At 37.6% G+C, this 17,680-nt stretch overlaps 1 protein-coding gene across 4 annotated transcripts in view; it reads right to left on the reverse strand.

The window, feature by feature from the left end:
* Positions 1-17,680, reverse strand: part of FNDC3A (fibronectin type III domain containing 3A) — a 256,528-nt gene that overhangs the window by 184,777 nt on the left and 54,071 nt on the right. For all 4 annotated transcript variants that reach the window (XM_023731559.1, XM_023731558.1, XM_012555610.2 and 1 more), the window contains exon 2: positions 15,117-15,254. In XM_023731559.1, coding sequence (XP_023587327.1) covers positions 15,117-15,215 — 99 coding nt within the window. In that variant the 5' untranslated portion in view covers positions 15,216-15,254. The remainder of the gene's footprint in view (positions 1-15,116; positions 15,255-17,680) is intronic.

The following is a 17,680-nucleotide window of genomic DNA, read 5'->3' on the forward strand; positions in this document are numbered from 1 at the left end:
CCAGGTATGCAGGATGGTTCAACATTAGAAAAACAATCAATGTAATCCATCACATAAATAAAACAAAAGACAAGAACCACATGATCTTCTCAATTGATGCCAAAAAGGCATTTGACAAAGTCCAACACCCATTCATGATAAAAACACTCAACAAAATAGGAACAGAGGGGAAATTTCTCAATATAATTAAGGGCATTTAAACAAAGCCAACGGCTAACATCATCCTAAATGGAGAGACTTTGAAAGCATTCCCCTTGAGAACGGGAACCAGACAAGGATGCCCTTTATCATCAGTTTTATTTAACATTGTGCTGGAGGTCCTATAGAAAAAGAAATAAAAGGCATCCAAATTGGTAGGGAAGAAGTCAAAGTATCTCCGTTTGCAGATGATATGATCTTATACACAGAAAACCCCAAAGAATCCACAAGAAGACTGCTGGAACTAATAGAAGATTTCAGGAAAGTTTCAGGATAGAAGATAAACATACAAAAATCAGTTGGATTCCTTTACACCGACAAAGAGAAACTTGAAGATGAAATCACCAAATCGATACCATTTACAATAGCCACCAAGAAGATAAAATACTTAGGAATAAATCTAACCAGAGATGTGAAAGACCTATACAATGAAATCTACAAGACACTACTGCAAGGAACCAAAAGAGACCTTCATTAAGTGGAAAAACATACCTTGCTCAAGGATCTACCCAAAGCGATCTACAGGTACAATGCAATCCCAATCCAAATTCCACCGGCATTTTTTAATGAGATAGAGAAACAAATCACCAACTTCATATGGAAAGGGAAGAGGCCCCGAATAAGTAAAGCATTACTCAAGAAGAAGAACAAAGTGGGAGGCCTCACACTACCTGATTTTAGAAGCTATTATACTGTCACAGTAGTCAAAACAGCCTGGTACTGGTACAACAACAGATACATAAACCAATGGAAGAGAATTGAGAACGCAGACAGAAATTCATCCACCTAGGAGCAGCTGATATTTGACAAAGGCCCAAAGTCCATTAATTGGGGAAAAGACTGTCTCTTTAACAAATGGTGCTGGCATAATTGGACATCCATCTGCAAAAAACTGAAACAAGACCCATACCTCACACCATGCGCAAAAACTAACTCAAAATGGATCAAAGACTTAAACATAAAATCGAAAACAATAAAGATCATGGAAGAAAAAATAGGGACAATGCTAGGAGCCCTAATACATGGCATAAACACAATGCGAACTATAAGTAACAATGGACAAGCACCAGAAGAGAGACTAGAAAACTGGGAGCTTCTAAAAGTCAAAAACTTATGCTCATCAAAAGACTTCACCAAAAGAGTAAACAGACAACCTACAGACTGGGAAAAAATTCTTGTCTATGACAAATCCAATCAGCATCTAATCTCTAAAATCTACAAGATACTGCAAAACTGCAACAACAAAAAGACAGATAACCCAATTAAAAAATGGGCAAAGGATATGAACAGGTACTTTGCCAAAGAAGATATCCAGGCAGCTAACAGACACATGAAGAAATCCTCAAGATCATCAGTCATTAGAGAAATGCAGATCAAAACTATAATGAGATATCATCTCACCCCAACAAGGCTAGCATTAATCCAAAAAACACAAAATAATAAATGCTGGAGAAATTGTGGAGAGACTGGAACACTTATACACTGTTGGTGGGAATGTAAAATGGTACAACCACTTTGGAAATCGATTTGGCGCATCCTTAAAAACTTCGAAGTAGCAGTACCATATGATCCAGCTATTCCACTCCTTGGAATAGATCGTAGAGAAGTAAGAGGCATCACAAGAATAGATATATGCACACCCATGTTCATTGCAGCACTGTGCACAACAGCAAAAAGACGGAAACAATCTAGATGCCCATCAATGGATGAATGGATAAACAAATTATGGTGTATCCACACAGTGGAATACTACGCAACAATAAAGAACAATGATGAAACCGTAAAACATCTTACAATACGGAAGAATCTGGAGGTCATTATGGTGAGTGAATTTAGTCAGTAAAAGAAGGACAAATATTGTGTAAGACCACTATTATAAAAACTCAAGAAAAGGTTTAAACACAAAAGACAACATTCTTCGATGGTTACGATGGTGGGGAGGGAGGGTGAGGGTTATTCACTAACTAGTAGTAGACAAGTTTTACCTTAGGTGAAGGGAACAATGGCACACACTACAGGGGAAGTCAGCATAAGTGGACTGAACCAAAGCTAAGAAGTTTGCTGAATACAATCAAACACTTTGAGGGACAGAGTAGCAGGGGTAGGGGACTGAGTACCCTGCTTTCAGGGGACATCTAGGTCAATTTGCATAACAAAGCTTATTAGAAAATGCTCTGCATCCTCTTTGGAGAGTGGCATCTGGGGTCTCAAAAGCTTGCAAGTAGCCATCTAAGATGCATCTATTGGTCCCAACCACCTGGAGTAAAGGAGAATGAAGAACACCAAAGACACAAGGAAAGTATTAGCCCAAGAGGCAGAAAGGGCCACATAAATCAGAGACGTCATCAGCCTTAGACTAGAAGAACTAGATGGTGCCCAGCTACCACCAATGACCGCCCTGACAGGCAACACAACAGAGAGTCCCTGATGGAACAGGAGAAAGGCGGGGTGCAAAACTCAAATTCTAGTAAGACGACCAGACTTAATGGTCTGAGACTGGAGAAACCCTGGAAAGCATGGCCCCTGGATTCTCTATCAGCCCAGAACTAAAACAATTTCCAAGGCTAACTCTTAAGACAGGGATTGGACTGTACGGTGGGACATAAAGTGATACTCATGAGGAGTGTGCCTCTTAGCTCAAGTAGATACAAGAGACTAAACGGGCAGCTTCTGTCCGGAGGTGAGACGGGAAGGCAGAGAGGGTTAGTAGCTGGGAGAATGGACTTGGGGAATCAGGGGTGGAAAGGAGGAGTGTGCTGTCACAGTGTAGGAAGAGCAATTAGGTTCACATAAAATGTATGTATAAATTTTTGTATGGGAAACTAACTTCAAAGGTAAACTTCATCTAAACTACAATAAAATAAAAAAAAAGAATATTCATGTTCATGGCTTTTGTTATACATGTGAATGGAGTTCTGGGTATATACCTAGAAGTAGAATATACGGATCATGGGGAGTATGTACTTTCAAATGGGAGCTTCAAGCGCTCATCTGCTAACTCAAAGGTTGGTGATTCAAACCCACCCAGCGGCTGCATGGAAGAAAAGCCTGGCAATCTGCTTCTGTAAAGATTACAGTGAAGAAAACCCTATGGGGGTAGTTCTACTCTGTCATATGAGGTCACTATCAGTTGAAGCCAACGCGACAGCACTCAACATTATTAACTATCTCTACTTATACATCTCAAAACACCTCAAATTCAATCGAACTCCTCTCATATGTCCTCAAACCTCAAATCTGTTACTTCTTCTGTCTTCCTTATTGTAGAAGACTTATTATTTTCCCCAAATATTTGATGCCTCTTGTCATGGATCGAATTGTGTCCTCCAAAAAACATGTATAGCAACTTGGCTAGGTCATGATTCCCAGTACTGCATGATTGTGTAATCTGATGTGATTTCCTTATGTGTTGTAAACTCTATCAATATGATGAGATTATATGTGATTTCCTTATGGGTTGTAAATTCTATCACTGTGATAAGGTTATACTGATGAGGTTGACAAGATTAGATAGGGTCTTAATGCAATCTCTTTTGAGATATAAAAGAGAGAAGCGAGCAGAGACATACGGGAAGCTCATACCACAAGAAAGCAGTGCCGGGAGCAGAGCGCGTCCTTTGGACCTGAGGTTCCCGTGCTAAGATGCTCCCAGACCAAGGAAAGACTAATGACAAGGACCTTCCTCCAGAGCTGAGAGAGAGAGAGAGAGCAAGCCTTCTGGAGCTGATGCCCTGAATTTGGACTTGTAGCCTACTGGACTATGAGAGAATAAACTTCTCTTTGCTAAATCCATCCACTTGTGGTTTTTCTGTTAGAGCAGCACTAGATGACTAAGACACCTCTCTTTGGGTAGGTTTATTTTCCCATTACCCTACTGATGGCAAAAAAAGATTTCCAAAGTGGCTGTACCAATTTACACTCCCACCAGAACTCTATGCGGGCAGTTGTTCTACAGTTAAACCAACATTTGGAATTGTCAGCCTTTTCATCAGACCCATCATGATGGATGTACGTAGTGTTTGAATTTAAGAGGGAATATTCATGTATCTGCCGTATGAACAAAAATAAAATTTAAAAGAATGAAGGGGTAAGAACATTTTCTAACTTGTGTGTGTATGAGGGGATGAAGAGAGTTATCTTCTTGATAGTTCATAAGTCTTCCTTGACACAATTCTGAAAATAATTGCTTTTTATCAGCTCAAAATTAGCCAAGCCACTCATGATGTTGTTTAATAATTGTTAAAGTAGTAGTAGTTCATAATTCTCCATTTTCTCTCTGCCTCAAAATATTAGAAAATATTTTTTATTGTTGCTGAGAACATACACAGCACAAAATACACCAATTTACCAGCTTCTATACGTACAATTCAGTGACACTGATTACATTCTTTAAGTTATGCAACCATTTTCACCCTCATTTCTTGAGTTGTTCCTCCCCCATTAACATAAACTCACTGCCCCCTAAGGTTCCCATCTAATCTTTCCAGTTGATGATGTAAATTTGATCCCATTAAGATAGATCTTAAAAGAGCTTACTGCTCAAGGCAGACACACTTTACTAGTTAAGCTAAACTACTGTTTGATTTTATAAGACTTCAGGGGATATTTCTGCCTTAAGGTTCAAATATTATCTCAGGGCAGTAGTTTCAGGAGTTCATCCAGCCTCCATGGCTCCACAAAGTCTGGATTCCCTGAGAATTTGAAATTTGTTCTACATTTTTCCCCCTCTGATGAGGATTCTTCTCACTGAAAATATATGTTATTGATATTTCCTTCAGTATTTTAAACTGTCTCCTAAGTATCTTCTTTGTATTTACATAGGTAGGAATCATGACTATGTAACAAATCATAAGTCCTTATATTTACAATTATTTAGATATGATGGTTACTTTTCAGACAGCATTCTTCAGGGATTAAAAAAAATTCAATTTCACAAGCATTTACTAAAAAGCACTAATAGGTTAAGTTGTAAAAGTAACACTAAGTACAAGAAATAATTTCTGCCCCTGAAGATTAACAAATGTGTGAGTGCAACCACACGAGCACACATATTATAAACCAGTATATAGAAAGTGATTTAGAAGGTATTTCTCATCACTGTTGCCTTGAAATAAATCAATATATATGAAATAAAGTATTTTCTTTTTCTAAGATTTCAGCATAGCTTTGAATTATCCATTACCACTTCCTCTTGGGTAACGTCTGGATAAAAGCACCTATTCTTTATACAGTAAGGATCAATCTCAGGGTCTCATGCTACTGACCAGTTAATAGTCTATATACCTACACACTGCAGAAGCTGGCCTTTTGAAGCTAAAACAGCTGGTAAAATTAACCGGCACATTAATGAGCGCCTATTGTATAAAGAATGTTGTGAAACTTGCAAAGTGGGCAAAAGACAAAATGCCTGTACATAGACAAAGTGCCCTATCTTCTTGGGGTGATTCATGGGTCTAATTTAAGGTTTGGGGGGAGAAAAGTTTAGAGCAATATGTTAAAAAGGGGAAAAAAAAAACCGCCACCATCTAGTCGATTCCAACTCATAGCAACCCTACAGGACAGAGTAGAACTGCTCTAGGACTTCCAAGTCTGTAAATCTTTATGGAAGAAGACTGCCACATCTTTCTCCTGCAGAAAGGCTGGTGGGTTCTAACTGCTGACCTTTCAGTTAGCAGCCAAGCGCTTTAACTACTGCACCGTGAGGGCTCCATATTTTGAAGGAGGGAAATATAAATTAATCTCAATGAGGATAATCATTTCACAGCTATATAATGAAACTTAAGAAAACTGACAGTATAGTAGGGCTGTGGAGCAATGAGATCCCTAACATACTGTTAGTACAACCATTCTGGGGAGTAATTTGGCAGTATTTAATAGGCTGAAAAAGTATATACTCCAAATGCAACAAATATACTTCTAGATATTTATCCTAGAGAAAGTTTTATATACATAAATGAGGGCACATATACAAGACTGTTCACTGCAGCATTTTGTAAAAATGAAAGAACTGAGAAAATATATAAACAGTAAGGAAATGGACAGATTCTGCTGGATTCATACAATGGAATACTATACTAGTATCTCACTGTGTGAATCTACACAGTGGATAAATCTCAAAAATACAATATTGAGTAAAAAAACAAGTTGGAAAGGGCAATGTAAGGCAAGACGCAAGTGCTTTAAATTTTAAAAACTAAAAGAAAAAAACAGTATATATTAATAATGGCTATATACAAACATCTATACCAAGAATATTAAAACAAGGATGTGGAAGATATTCTCCAACTTCAGAGGAAATGATTTATGAATTTATGTTTCTTTTTCAAAAGAGCAGCTGAGGCAAATTCAGCAACACAGCGGGGAAGGAGAATTAAGATCAACAGCGCAAGGCTGACTCCCAAGAGGTGGAGGCCAAGCAAGCCTCCTCTCTCCACCATTTTTCCTAATTCTGACACCAGCTGTCCCTCCCATAGCACCCTCTACTTGTCTGCTGTGTCCGATTATTCATTGCAATGGCTACACAGAACTGACAGACCACACTCATGATTATGGGGTTTATTAGGGAAGTAACAGTTACAGTTCAGGCTCAGGAACACTCAGGATACAGTTCTTCCATAAGGACAGCCTCTCCCTAGCTGTGCTCACAGGCACACCTCTCCCTGGCCCTCGGCCTCTCCCTAAAGGCACTCAGCTTTCTCTCTTCGTGGGCCAGGAAGCCCACCACCCCATCTCCTGCTGCCAGGTCTCTCCTGCTGCTGCTCCTCACCGTCTTCAGGGTTACAGCTTGCTCTCTCTGTCTCCTGCTTCCAGGAGCTTCTCAGAACAGGGATCCTGGGTCCAAAAGGATGCACTCTGTTCCTGGCTGTTCTTCCTTGGTGGTGGTAGGATCCTCCTCTCTGCTCTGGAATTGGCTCTCTTGTAAGGCAAAACTGACCAAACCCCTTGGTGGGCCACAATTACCCTATCACATAGTCCTGCCCAATCACCTGGGTGGGAGTTACAAGACCATGGTTAGAAAGATCACACAAAAGTAATCAATCACACCACAGCTGTACACCGGAAAAACACTGAATTGGCTAAAGTTGTGTGAAAGATATACTTACAACAATGACAACAACAATAACAAAAGAAGAGTAGCTGCTGAGGCTGTTTATATACAACCAAACACCTCATGGGATCTGGTTCCTCGCTTGGAGGTTTAGGGTCATGATTTCATGGGACACCCCAGTTAACTTGGCCTAATAACATGGTTAGTGCTTCTGTTCTACCTCCAAGTTTGATGCATACTGCCTGGGGTCTTAAAAGCCTGCAAGCAGCTATCCAAGGTACTAAAATTGGTCTCTATTCACCTGGAGCAACAGAAGAAGAAGAAGTCAGGAATAGGAGAATACGGAATGTGTGGCTGTGGTGCAATGGATTGGTTTTATATGGCCTTTCTAGCCATGGTCTTGTAATTCTCACCAAATGATTGAGTGTGACTATGCAAATAAGGTGCTTGTGGCCTAAGGGGATCAAACAGCTTGCTAATAATGCAAATAAAGTTGTGGGGGTGGAACCATGCAAATAAGGTGTATGAAACCCTAATGAGGGGATCTGTCAGTTCTGCCATCCCACTAGGCTTAAAATGAGCCACCCCAGAGGCGAAAAGGGGAGACCTCACTACCACCAAGAAAGAACAGCCAGGAGTAAAGCGCATCCTTTTGAACCGGGTTCCCTGCACTGAGAACCTCCTACAGACCCAGGCACAGAGAGACAGCTGTAACACCAAGATGGCACAAAGCAGCAAGAAGTAGTGACAGAGAAATGGCGGCAGCAGAACCAGGAGACCAGTGCGAGATGGCCTGGTGGGCGCTTCCTGGTCCACGGAACGAGGTGGCTACAGCTGGCATGCCAATCTACAGAGTGAGAGCTGAGAACTTCTGGGCAGGAGGCTTGCTGGCAGAGTGGGGTGCCTCCAGGAGCTAGGCTTCCCAACTCATGGAGTGAGAGAACTGAGTGCCTTTAGGCCAAGGCTTTCTGGCAGAGTGGTATGCCTCTGGACACTTACTGACAAAGCTAAAGAGAAGTAGAGAGTGTTGTGTGTGGGGCGACTACTGTCAGAATTGGCAAAAAGGTTGGAGAGATGAGGTATGTGTGACCTGCGCTTCATAGGAATCAGCTTTGGGCTGATGCTGATGGTGATACTCTCTCCCCCTTGTGAATTAGAGGAAGTCAGATATCCCCTCCAAGTCATTATTTACAGTGGCTAATTGCCTCCATGTACAACTGCCTCCTTTGCCATGAAACCAGAAGTGGATTGTGCCCGGCTACCATTACTCAACAAAAAAATCCTGATCAAAAGGGGGTAAATGCAGAACAGAATTTCAAATTCTCATGGACTTCTGGAGCCATAGAATGATGGGTGAACCCCTGTAACTACTGCCCTGAGATAATCTTTAAACCTTAAATGAAAAATACCTCCTGAAATCATCTTAAAACCAAACAATAGCTTAGCTTAACTAGTAAAAAAAAAAAAAAAAAAAGTCTGCCTTGAGCATTTATGCTCTTTTAAGAACTATCTATAGTTGACGACAGCAACTCAAAAGATTAGATAGAAACCTTAGGGGGCAGTGAGTTTATGTTAATTAGGAAAAGGAGGGAGAATGGTTGCACAACTTGAAGATTGTAATCAATGTCACTAAATGGTACATGTAGAAACTGCTGAAAAAAAATCTCTCATGGATATATGATACACAACAAAAAATACACAACAAAATACTAGCAAATCAAATGCAACAATGTATAAAAAGAATTATACACTAGGACAAAGTGGGTTTATTCCAGGTATGCAAGGCTGACTCAACATTTGAAAACCATTAAATGTAATCCATCACATTTACAAGCTAAAGAAGAAAAATCTTATCAGTAGATGCAGAAAAGGCACTTGACAAAATACAACATCCATTAATGATAAAAACTCTGGAAGACATGAAATAGGGGGGAATGTCCTCAACTTGATAAAGAATATCTACCAATATCTACAGTTAACATTACAATTAACAAAGAGAAACTAAAGGTTTTCACTCAAGATTAAGAAAAAGCCAACGATATTTCCTCTTACCACTCCTATTCAACATTGTACTGGGAGTCCTAACTAATGCAATAAAAAAAGGGAATTAAAGATAATATGGATTGGAAATTAAGAAATAAAACTATCTTCTTTCATGGATGACATGATTCTCTAAGTAAAAAAATCCCAAAGAAATGACAAAAAATAAAAAAAAACTCCTAGAACTGATAAGCGAATACAGGGTACAGAAGTCAATTGCTTGGAGCAATATATATCAATATATATATATATTTATATATATATATATATATATCAGCAATGAACAACCAGAATTTGAAATTAAAAACAATGCCATTTACATTAGCACCAAAAAATAGAAAATCCATCTAACAAAATATGTACAAGATCTATATGAAAAAAACTACAAAACTTTGATGAAAGAAATAAAAAATCTAAATAAATAGATATTCCATGTTCATGAAAAGGAAGACTAAATATTGTCAGTTCTTCACAACTAGATCGACAGATTCAATGCAATTCCAATCCAAATCCCAGCAAGTTATTTTATGGATATCAACAAACTGATTATACAGTTTACATGGAAAGGCAAAAGACCCAGAATAATCAGTACAAAACTGAAGAAAAAGAACAAAGATAACTGACATTACCCAGCTTCAAGACTTACTATAAAGATACAATAATTAAGACAGTGTGGTACTGGTTAAAGAAAGACAAATAGATCAATGAAGCAGAAGAGACAGCCCAAAACTAGACCCACATAAATATAGTCAACTGAACTTTGACAAAATAGCAAAGGCAATTCAATGGAGAAAGGTAGTTTTTTTAACAAATGGTGCTGGAACAATTGGAATTCACATGTAAAAAAAAGGCATCTAGACACAGACCATACAACTTCCACAAAAAATCAACTCAAAATAGATCATAGGCTTAAACGTAAAACGCAAAACTATAAAACTTGTAGACGATAACACAGAACAAAAATCTAGATGACCTTGGGTTTGGAGATGACTTTTTAGATATAACACCAAAAGCATGATCCATAAAGAAAAAATCAGTAAGCTGGAGTTAATTAAAATTCAAAACTTCTCTTCCTCAAAAGACTGTTAAGAAAAGACAAACCACAGACTGGGAGAAAATATTTGCAAAACACATCTCTGATAAAGGATGTCACCCAAAATACAGAAAGAACTCTGGAAACTCAAATAAGAAAACAAAACAACCCAATTAAAAAATGGAAAAAAGATTCTGAACAAGGCAGTATCACACCAAAAAAGATAGCAAAAACACAGAAAAGATGCTCAACATCATGTTATTAGGGAATTGCAAATTAGAACAATTCTATTATACACCTATTAGAATGATTAAAACTTAAAAAACTGACACCACCAAATCTGATGAGGATGTGTAGCAACAGGATCTCTCATTCCTTGCTGGTGGGAATGCAAAATGGTCCAGCTACTTTGGAAAACAGTTTGGTGGTTTCTTATAAACCTAAACATAGTCTTATCATACAATCCAATAATTGCACTCCTAGGTGTTTACTCATATGAGTTGAAAACATGTCCACACAAACACTTGCACACGAACGTCTCCTGTTATTAGTTGCCATCAAGTCGATTTCCATTCATTGCGATCCCATGTCTGTAGATTAGAACTGCTCCATTGGGTTTTCAAGGCTGTGAACTTTTGGAAGCAGACCACTAGGCCTGTCTTCTGAAGTGCCTCTGGGTGAGTTCAAACTGCCAACTGTTCGGCTAATAGTTAAGCACTTAATCCTTTGTACCACCCAGGGACTCCTTCAGGCTCATTACATTTCCACAGCTACAGCTACTCTAAGAAGAAACCATTATTATTTCCATTTTATAGACAAGGAAATATACTCAGAGAAGTTAAATAACTTGTCTTAGGTCATCAAAATCAAATCCAAATCTACTAACCAAGTCCAGTACTCTTTCCACTAATCTTTGTCTCTCTCTCCAAACCAAACTACCCTGCTAGTTAGAATTCAAGGCTTTGCTCCAACTCCCAACCCTGTTTTTTTTTAAAACCCTACTTAAAAACCTGTCCTCTAGACCCATTAACCTCATCTGATTCTTCAAATCTTGTTCTAGTCCTTCTACACTACTACTGCTACATGTCAGCCAAAACATACCCTCAAGATTTCACGAAAATTCTGCCGACAATCTCCTTTTTGGTGAAAAGAAACATATAAGTCTTGAGAGGGCATCACGGTCTTATTGTTTCAACCTGTTGTCTTCCCCGAACAGAATATGCAATTGTAGAAACTATATCAATGTACTGCAATAAACTGCTTAATAGATTCTTTTATGCATTAGACTATAAACAACTTGAAGCCAGTGACTAGCCTGAGGTAACAATGGTAACTAAAGACACTCTTGTTGTTGTTGTTAGTTGTCTTCAAGTCAGCTCTGATTCAACCTCACATATAACTACTAAATGTTGCCAGGGCCTGAGCCACCTTCATGATCGCTGGTATGTTTGAGTCTATTGTTGCAGTAATTGTGTCAATCCATCTCATTGAGGGTTTCCCTCACTTTTGCTAACCCTATACTTTACCAATAAGATTTCCAGTTCTACATCGAGCTCAACTGGCATAACACAGTTTATAAGGAAAATGTTCTACATTCTACCTTGGTGAGTAGCGTCTGGGGTCTTAAAAGCCTGTAAGCAGCCATCTAAGATACTCCACTGGTCTTACTCCTTCAGGAGCAAGGGAGAATGAAGAAAACAAGATACAAGGAAAAGGTTAGTCCAAAGGACTAATGGACCACAACTACCACGGCCTCCACCAGACTGAGTCCAGTACAGCCAGATGGTGCCCGGCTACCACCACTGACTGCTCTGACTGGGATCACAACAGAGGGTCCCAGACAGAGCTGGAGAAAAATGTAGAACAGAATTCTAACTCACAAAAAAAAAAGACCAGACTTACTGGCCTGACAGAGACTGGAGAAACCCCGACAGCATGGCCCCCAGACACCCTTTTAGCTCAGTAACCAAGTTACTCCCGAGGTTCACCCTTCAGCCAAAGATCAGACAGCCCCATAAAACAAAATGAGACTAATAGGGCAAAACAGTCCAGGGACAAGGACTAGAAGGCAGGAGGGGACAGGAAAGCTGGTAATAGGGAACTCAAGGTTGAGGAGGACAGTGTTGATACGTCATGGGGTTGTTAACCATTGTCACAAAACAATATGTGTACTGTTTAATGAGAAATTATTTGTTCTGTAAACCTTCACCTGTAGTACAATAAAAAATAAAATAAAATAAAAAACAGATTTCCAGTTCTAGTGATTGGTCTTTCCCAATGATGTGTCCAAAGTAAGTTAGTCGAAGTGCCCCCATCCTTGCTTTTAAGGAGCATTCTGGCTGTACTTGTAAGACTGACTTCTTTGTTCTTCTAGCAGTCCATGGTATATTCAATATTCCTTGCCAACATCACAGTTCAAATGCATTAATTCTTCTTCTGTCTTCCTTTTTCATTATCCAGCTTTCAAATGCCTATGAGATGACTGAAAAGAGCATGACGTGGGTCAGATACATCTTAGTTATCGAAGTGACATCTTTGCTTTTTAAAACTTTACAGATGTCTCTTGCAGCAAATTTGCCCAAAGCAATACGTCATGTGATTTCTTTACTGCAGCTTTCATGAACATTGATTGTTGATCCAAGTAGAATAAAACCAGACAACTTCAATTTCTTCTTTCGTTGTGATGATGTTTATCAGTCCACTTCTGACAATTTTCATGAAGGTTTTCTTCACGTTCAGGTGTAATCCATACTGAAGATTGTAGTCTTTAACCTTCATCAGTAAGTGCTTCAGCAGTATAGTCTTCATTTTCAGCAACCAAGGTTGTGTCATCTGCGTATCACAAGCTGTTAATCAGTATTTCTCCAATTCTGATGACATGTTTTTCTTCATATAGTCCATCTTACAAATTAAACAGTTCAGCATACAGATTAAGTAAGGTGAAAGGATACAACCCTGCTGCACACCTTTGCCAATTTCTGAACCACGCAGTATAATCCTGTTCTGTTCAAATGACTGCCTCTTGATTCATGTACAGGTTCTGCATAAGCACAATTAAGTGTTCTGGAATTTCCATTCTTTGTAATGTTATCCATAATTTGTTATGATCGACACAGTCGAATGCCTTCGTGTAGTAGATAAAACATTCTTAAATCCGTTACCATTGAGTCAATTCCAACTCCCCTATAGGACAGAATAGAACTGCTCCACAGCGTTTTCCAAGGCTGCAATCTTTGCAGAAGCAGACTGCCACATTTTTCTCCTGTGGAGCAGGTGGTGGGCTCAGCCAAGTGCTTTAACCACTGTGCTACCAGGGTTCTTTAAAACACTCCTAGATCCTTGTGAGGTACAAGAATACCTGCCTTATCTATAATTTTGTGGAAAAATATCTTGACTTAAATTTAACCATAAAAAACAAATCAGTGAAATGAATTTGATGCTAAAAGTAATCTCAACACGTGAAAATTAAATCAGGATATACTTTTCAGGCCATGTTTACACCAAAACAGAAAAATTTAGAATCTAAGCCAGTTGCTCTTGATTTTTCAGTAGCATAATTAACAAAGGAGCCCCTTATCTTGTAAACAATTCATAATTTAGATGCTGAGTTTATAAAGTAACAAAATATGACAATTTTTTTCTTAGCTTCCCAAGGAGGCAGTATGAGTAATGGTTAGGAGCACAACCACTTGTGTGATCTTGAACAAGTTATTCAGCTGTTCTGAAACTCATTTTGTTTCATCTGCAAAATCAGGACAGACAGGTGTATCCAACCTCATAGGATTGTTGAAAGAATTAAATGAGATTATATATGTGAAGCTCACAGCACAATGTTTTGTTACATAGTAAGAACACGAAACTTTTCTTCTCGTGATCATTATTTATTATGTCCTTAATCTTTGTTTCCTTATCTACAATACTAAATACCTAGTAGTTGTGACAATTAAGCACATTCATTGCCTGGCACGTAACAGATACTTAGAAACGCCCATTATTCCCATCCCTTTAGGATTGTTGTGGAAATGATGAGATAAAACCACCACCAAACCAAAAGACCAAAACTATTGCTGTTGAGTCGATTCTGACTCACAGTGACCCTACAGAACAGAGTAGAACTGCCCCATAGGGTTTCCAAGGAGCAGTGAGTGGATTCGAACTGTTGACTTTTTGTTTAGCAGTCAGAGCTCTTAACCACTGCCACCAGGACTCCACAGAATTATATTTTTCAAGTCCTGGGTTGAGAGAAAAATATACCAGGCTTTCAGGAATTGTATACTTGCATTTGGGATGGGGGAGTCTGGTGAGAGGAGAAGAATGGGAAAAAAATGAATATAAAGTTTTAGTGTTATATAATATAAAAACCCATTGCCATCGAGTCGATTCTGACTCACAGCAACCCTATATAGGCAGTTATTTTATTTTATACTCATGATTTCATAATGATGTGAAGTGATGATTTATAATAATCAATTAAGGCAAAAGGTTAAACTAACTTTAAAAAAGATACTCATGGACTAATCCATTGTTTGTCTACAGTAAAACAAAAACAACTTCAGTGGCAACTAAATATGCACACAAGAAATCTGACTATTTATTATTGGGACATTTTAGAAGTGACTTCGAAAACAGCCTCGTTATTTTAGAGTTTTATAAAACTAGAGCAACATCTTGAATTGGAGTTTAAAACATGAACAGGAACCCAATAGTGTGAAGTTTCATTCTGTCTTAAATTCACATTCTTCTGAAAGAAATACATATGTACTAGACATAAGAAAATAAATATTTCAGTTTCCTTACCTGTTGTGTTCCATCTGCACTTACAATAGGGGCAGACAGAAGAGAAATATCACTACTTAAAATCTGAGTTGTATCCAGTAGTGGTGGATGTTCTGCCATTATCAGTGAGACATTAATATACTGGATAACCCTTCAACTCTGAAAAACAAAAATATATAGCCATTTGTGTACACATTCTTAATATATATTAAAATATAATCCATTTAAGATTTATCTCAATCTTTAACCTAAAGAATATTCTTGCCAGTGGAAATTCTATAGTACTGTTGATTATCTTTTTTCAATCACAGACGATTTTTATTGAGTGTATTAAAAGAAATATATTTATTAACCAACTATCCATCAACGCATACAGTAAACTAAGGTATATTAAAGCTTATGTATCAGCAGCCTCTATTTAAATTCCATGTCTGTGTGTCTCTCTACCCCTTTTCTTTCCATTTATCTCTATACAAAACTTAACTGAATTGAACCACTACTTTAGCTGAACATTGTGATAAAAACAAAAAACCCAAACCTGTTGCACTGAGTCAATTCTGACTCATGGGACAGGCACTCAAATATGACACCTGAGTAAGGCAACTCTACCACTGATATTTTTCTATGAGCAGAAAAGGTGCCCAATTCCCCTCATCACCCTATTTGTCTCTAGGAACTACACAAGAAATTAAGATTTCTCACTGAGTCCTCAGACAAAACAAAATAGTAGAAAAATTTGCTTAGAATTAGGATAAGAATCTTCAAGTTTTAAGTTTAAATTTGAAGCTCTGACAACAGTCACTCTATCATTCTGGTCTTATTATTCTTTTCTAAGTTTACCTACTTTACAATAAACCAAATCATTTCACTGATATTCAAAAATCTTTAACTGTAGACAGTGTCACTTAAAAAGACTCAATGTAAGAAATATTAGTCTACCATATCTAATGTCAACCAATAAAATGTCACCAAATTACATGTCAGAAGTACAATTAAGCACAAAAGAAAATTTTATTGAATCTATACTGGAAGACAAAAGTAACAAACATTTTTGGATGCTTGCAGCATTCCACAATTCATCAGTAAGTGTCAAGATGTTTAACTTTTACAAGATACTAAATTCATGTTATTTATTTTAAAATAAATCTATGCAGAAACTCTGATATAAATTGATTTAATCTGAAAACAATTTTCTACTTAAATATGTAAAAACTGCTGTAAGAGTTTTTACAACATCCAATACAGGTATCTACTTCAAGATTTTATACTTAAGACCATATAAAATATATGGAACATTTTATATTATACAGCTATCTCATAAAAACACAAGTCATTTAAAAAATGTTTACATATATAAAGGGGCAAATTTAACTTAATCTGCATTGCTATATTTCTTAAAGCCCAAAAAAATCAGTGAGTACCTTAAACAGTGTCAAATTATTTTCCTCTGTGAAATATACAAAGAATTTTAAGATGGGAAAGAGCCAATGTATTATTTTCCCTCTTGCATGTCACATAATTTAGTATAAGAAAAAACATTTCAGGAAGTTAACTCAGAATTAACCAGACAGATTTTCTAAGTAATTCATTTTTGTAATTAGCAAATTAAAAAATAACCACTGTGCACTTTTTTATTTTGCTGTTATATTCTACTTGTAATTTTTACATAATATGTTTAGCTAAAACTACTGACCACCCTTATTACTTAAATTTTAGAACACAATGCTAAAGATACAATCATAGTTTAGCTTTAAGAGATGGACTAGAAACTTTACAAACAGCAACAAGGATTTCTTCTGAACGTCCTGTTAACTCCAAGAACAGTGCTATTATAGATTGGAGCTGGTGCCACACGCTATGTTCTAATGTTATCATTTCACTTAAGATGTTATCTTTAATTTTATTATTTTAAAGGTATATAGCACATCAAGAGTTTCATTTATGAACTGGTTTCTTCTATGGCCATATCCATCACACTGTATGTGCAAAGTCAGTTTTATTTAAGCTTGCAAACTGGAAGCTTAAATCTCCAACTTAAACGCTGCATTTGGAGTCCTGGTGGCACAACTACAAATTACTTTCATTCTTGTGCGGAGAATACTGTCAGTTTCTTCTTTCCATCAATTCCTTTTAATTTTGTGACTGCTCCCTACGTCCTCATCTGATCTCATGACCCATAAACCTGTTTTTAAGCTATACACCTATTTTTGTTTGTTTTTTTATAATGTAATATTTAACATATGCAAAAATATGTAAGGACTAAAGTACAGTTGCTGTTGTTGTGTGCCATCTGAAAACCCATGAATCCACCACCAAATTTAAGAAACGGCTAGTTAGTAAGACTGTTTTTGTTGCTGTTGTTGTTGAGAATACATACAGCAAAACATACACCAATTCAACAGTTTATACACATATAATTCAGTGACACTGATTACATTCTTCGAGTTGTGCAACCAGTCATCCTCCTTTTCTGAGTTGTTACTCCCCCGTTAACAGAAACTCACTGCCCACTCAGGTTCCTATCTAACCTTTCTAGTTGCTGTTACTTTGATTCCACGTACCAAAACCAAACCATGCCTGTTGCC

The sequence above is a fragment of the Trichechus manatus genome, unplaced genomic scaffold (assembly GCF_000243295.1).
Source record: "Trichechus manatus latirostris isolate Lorelei unplaced genomic scaffold, TriManLat1.0 scaffold00044, whole genome shotgun sequence".
Classification (NCBI taxonomy): domain Eukaryota; kingdom Metazoa; phylum Chordata; class Mammalia; order Sirenia; family Trichechidae; genus Trichechus; species Trichechus manatus.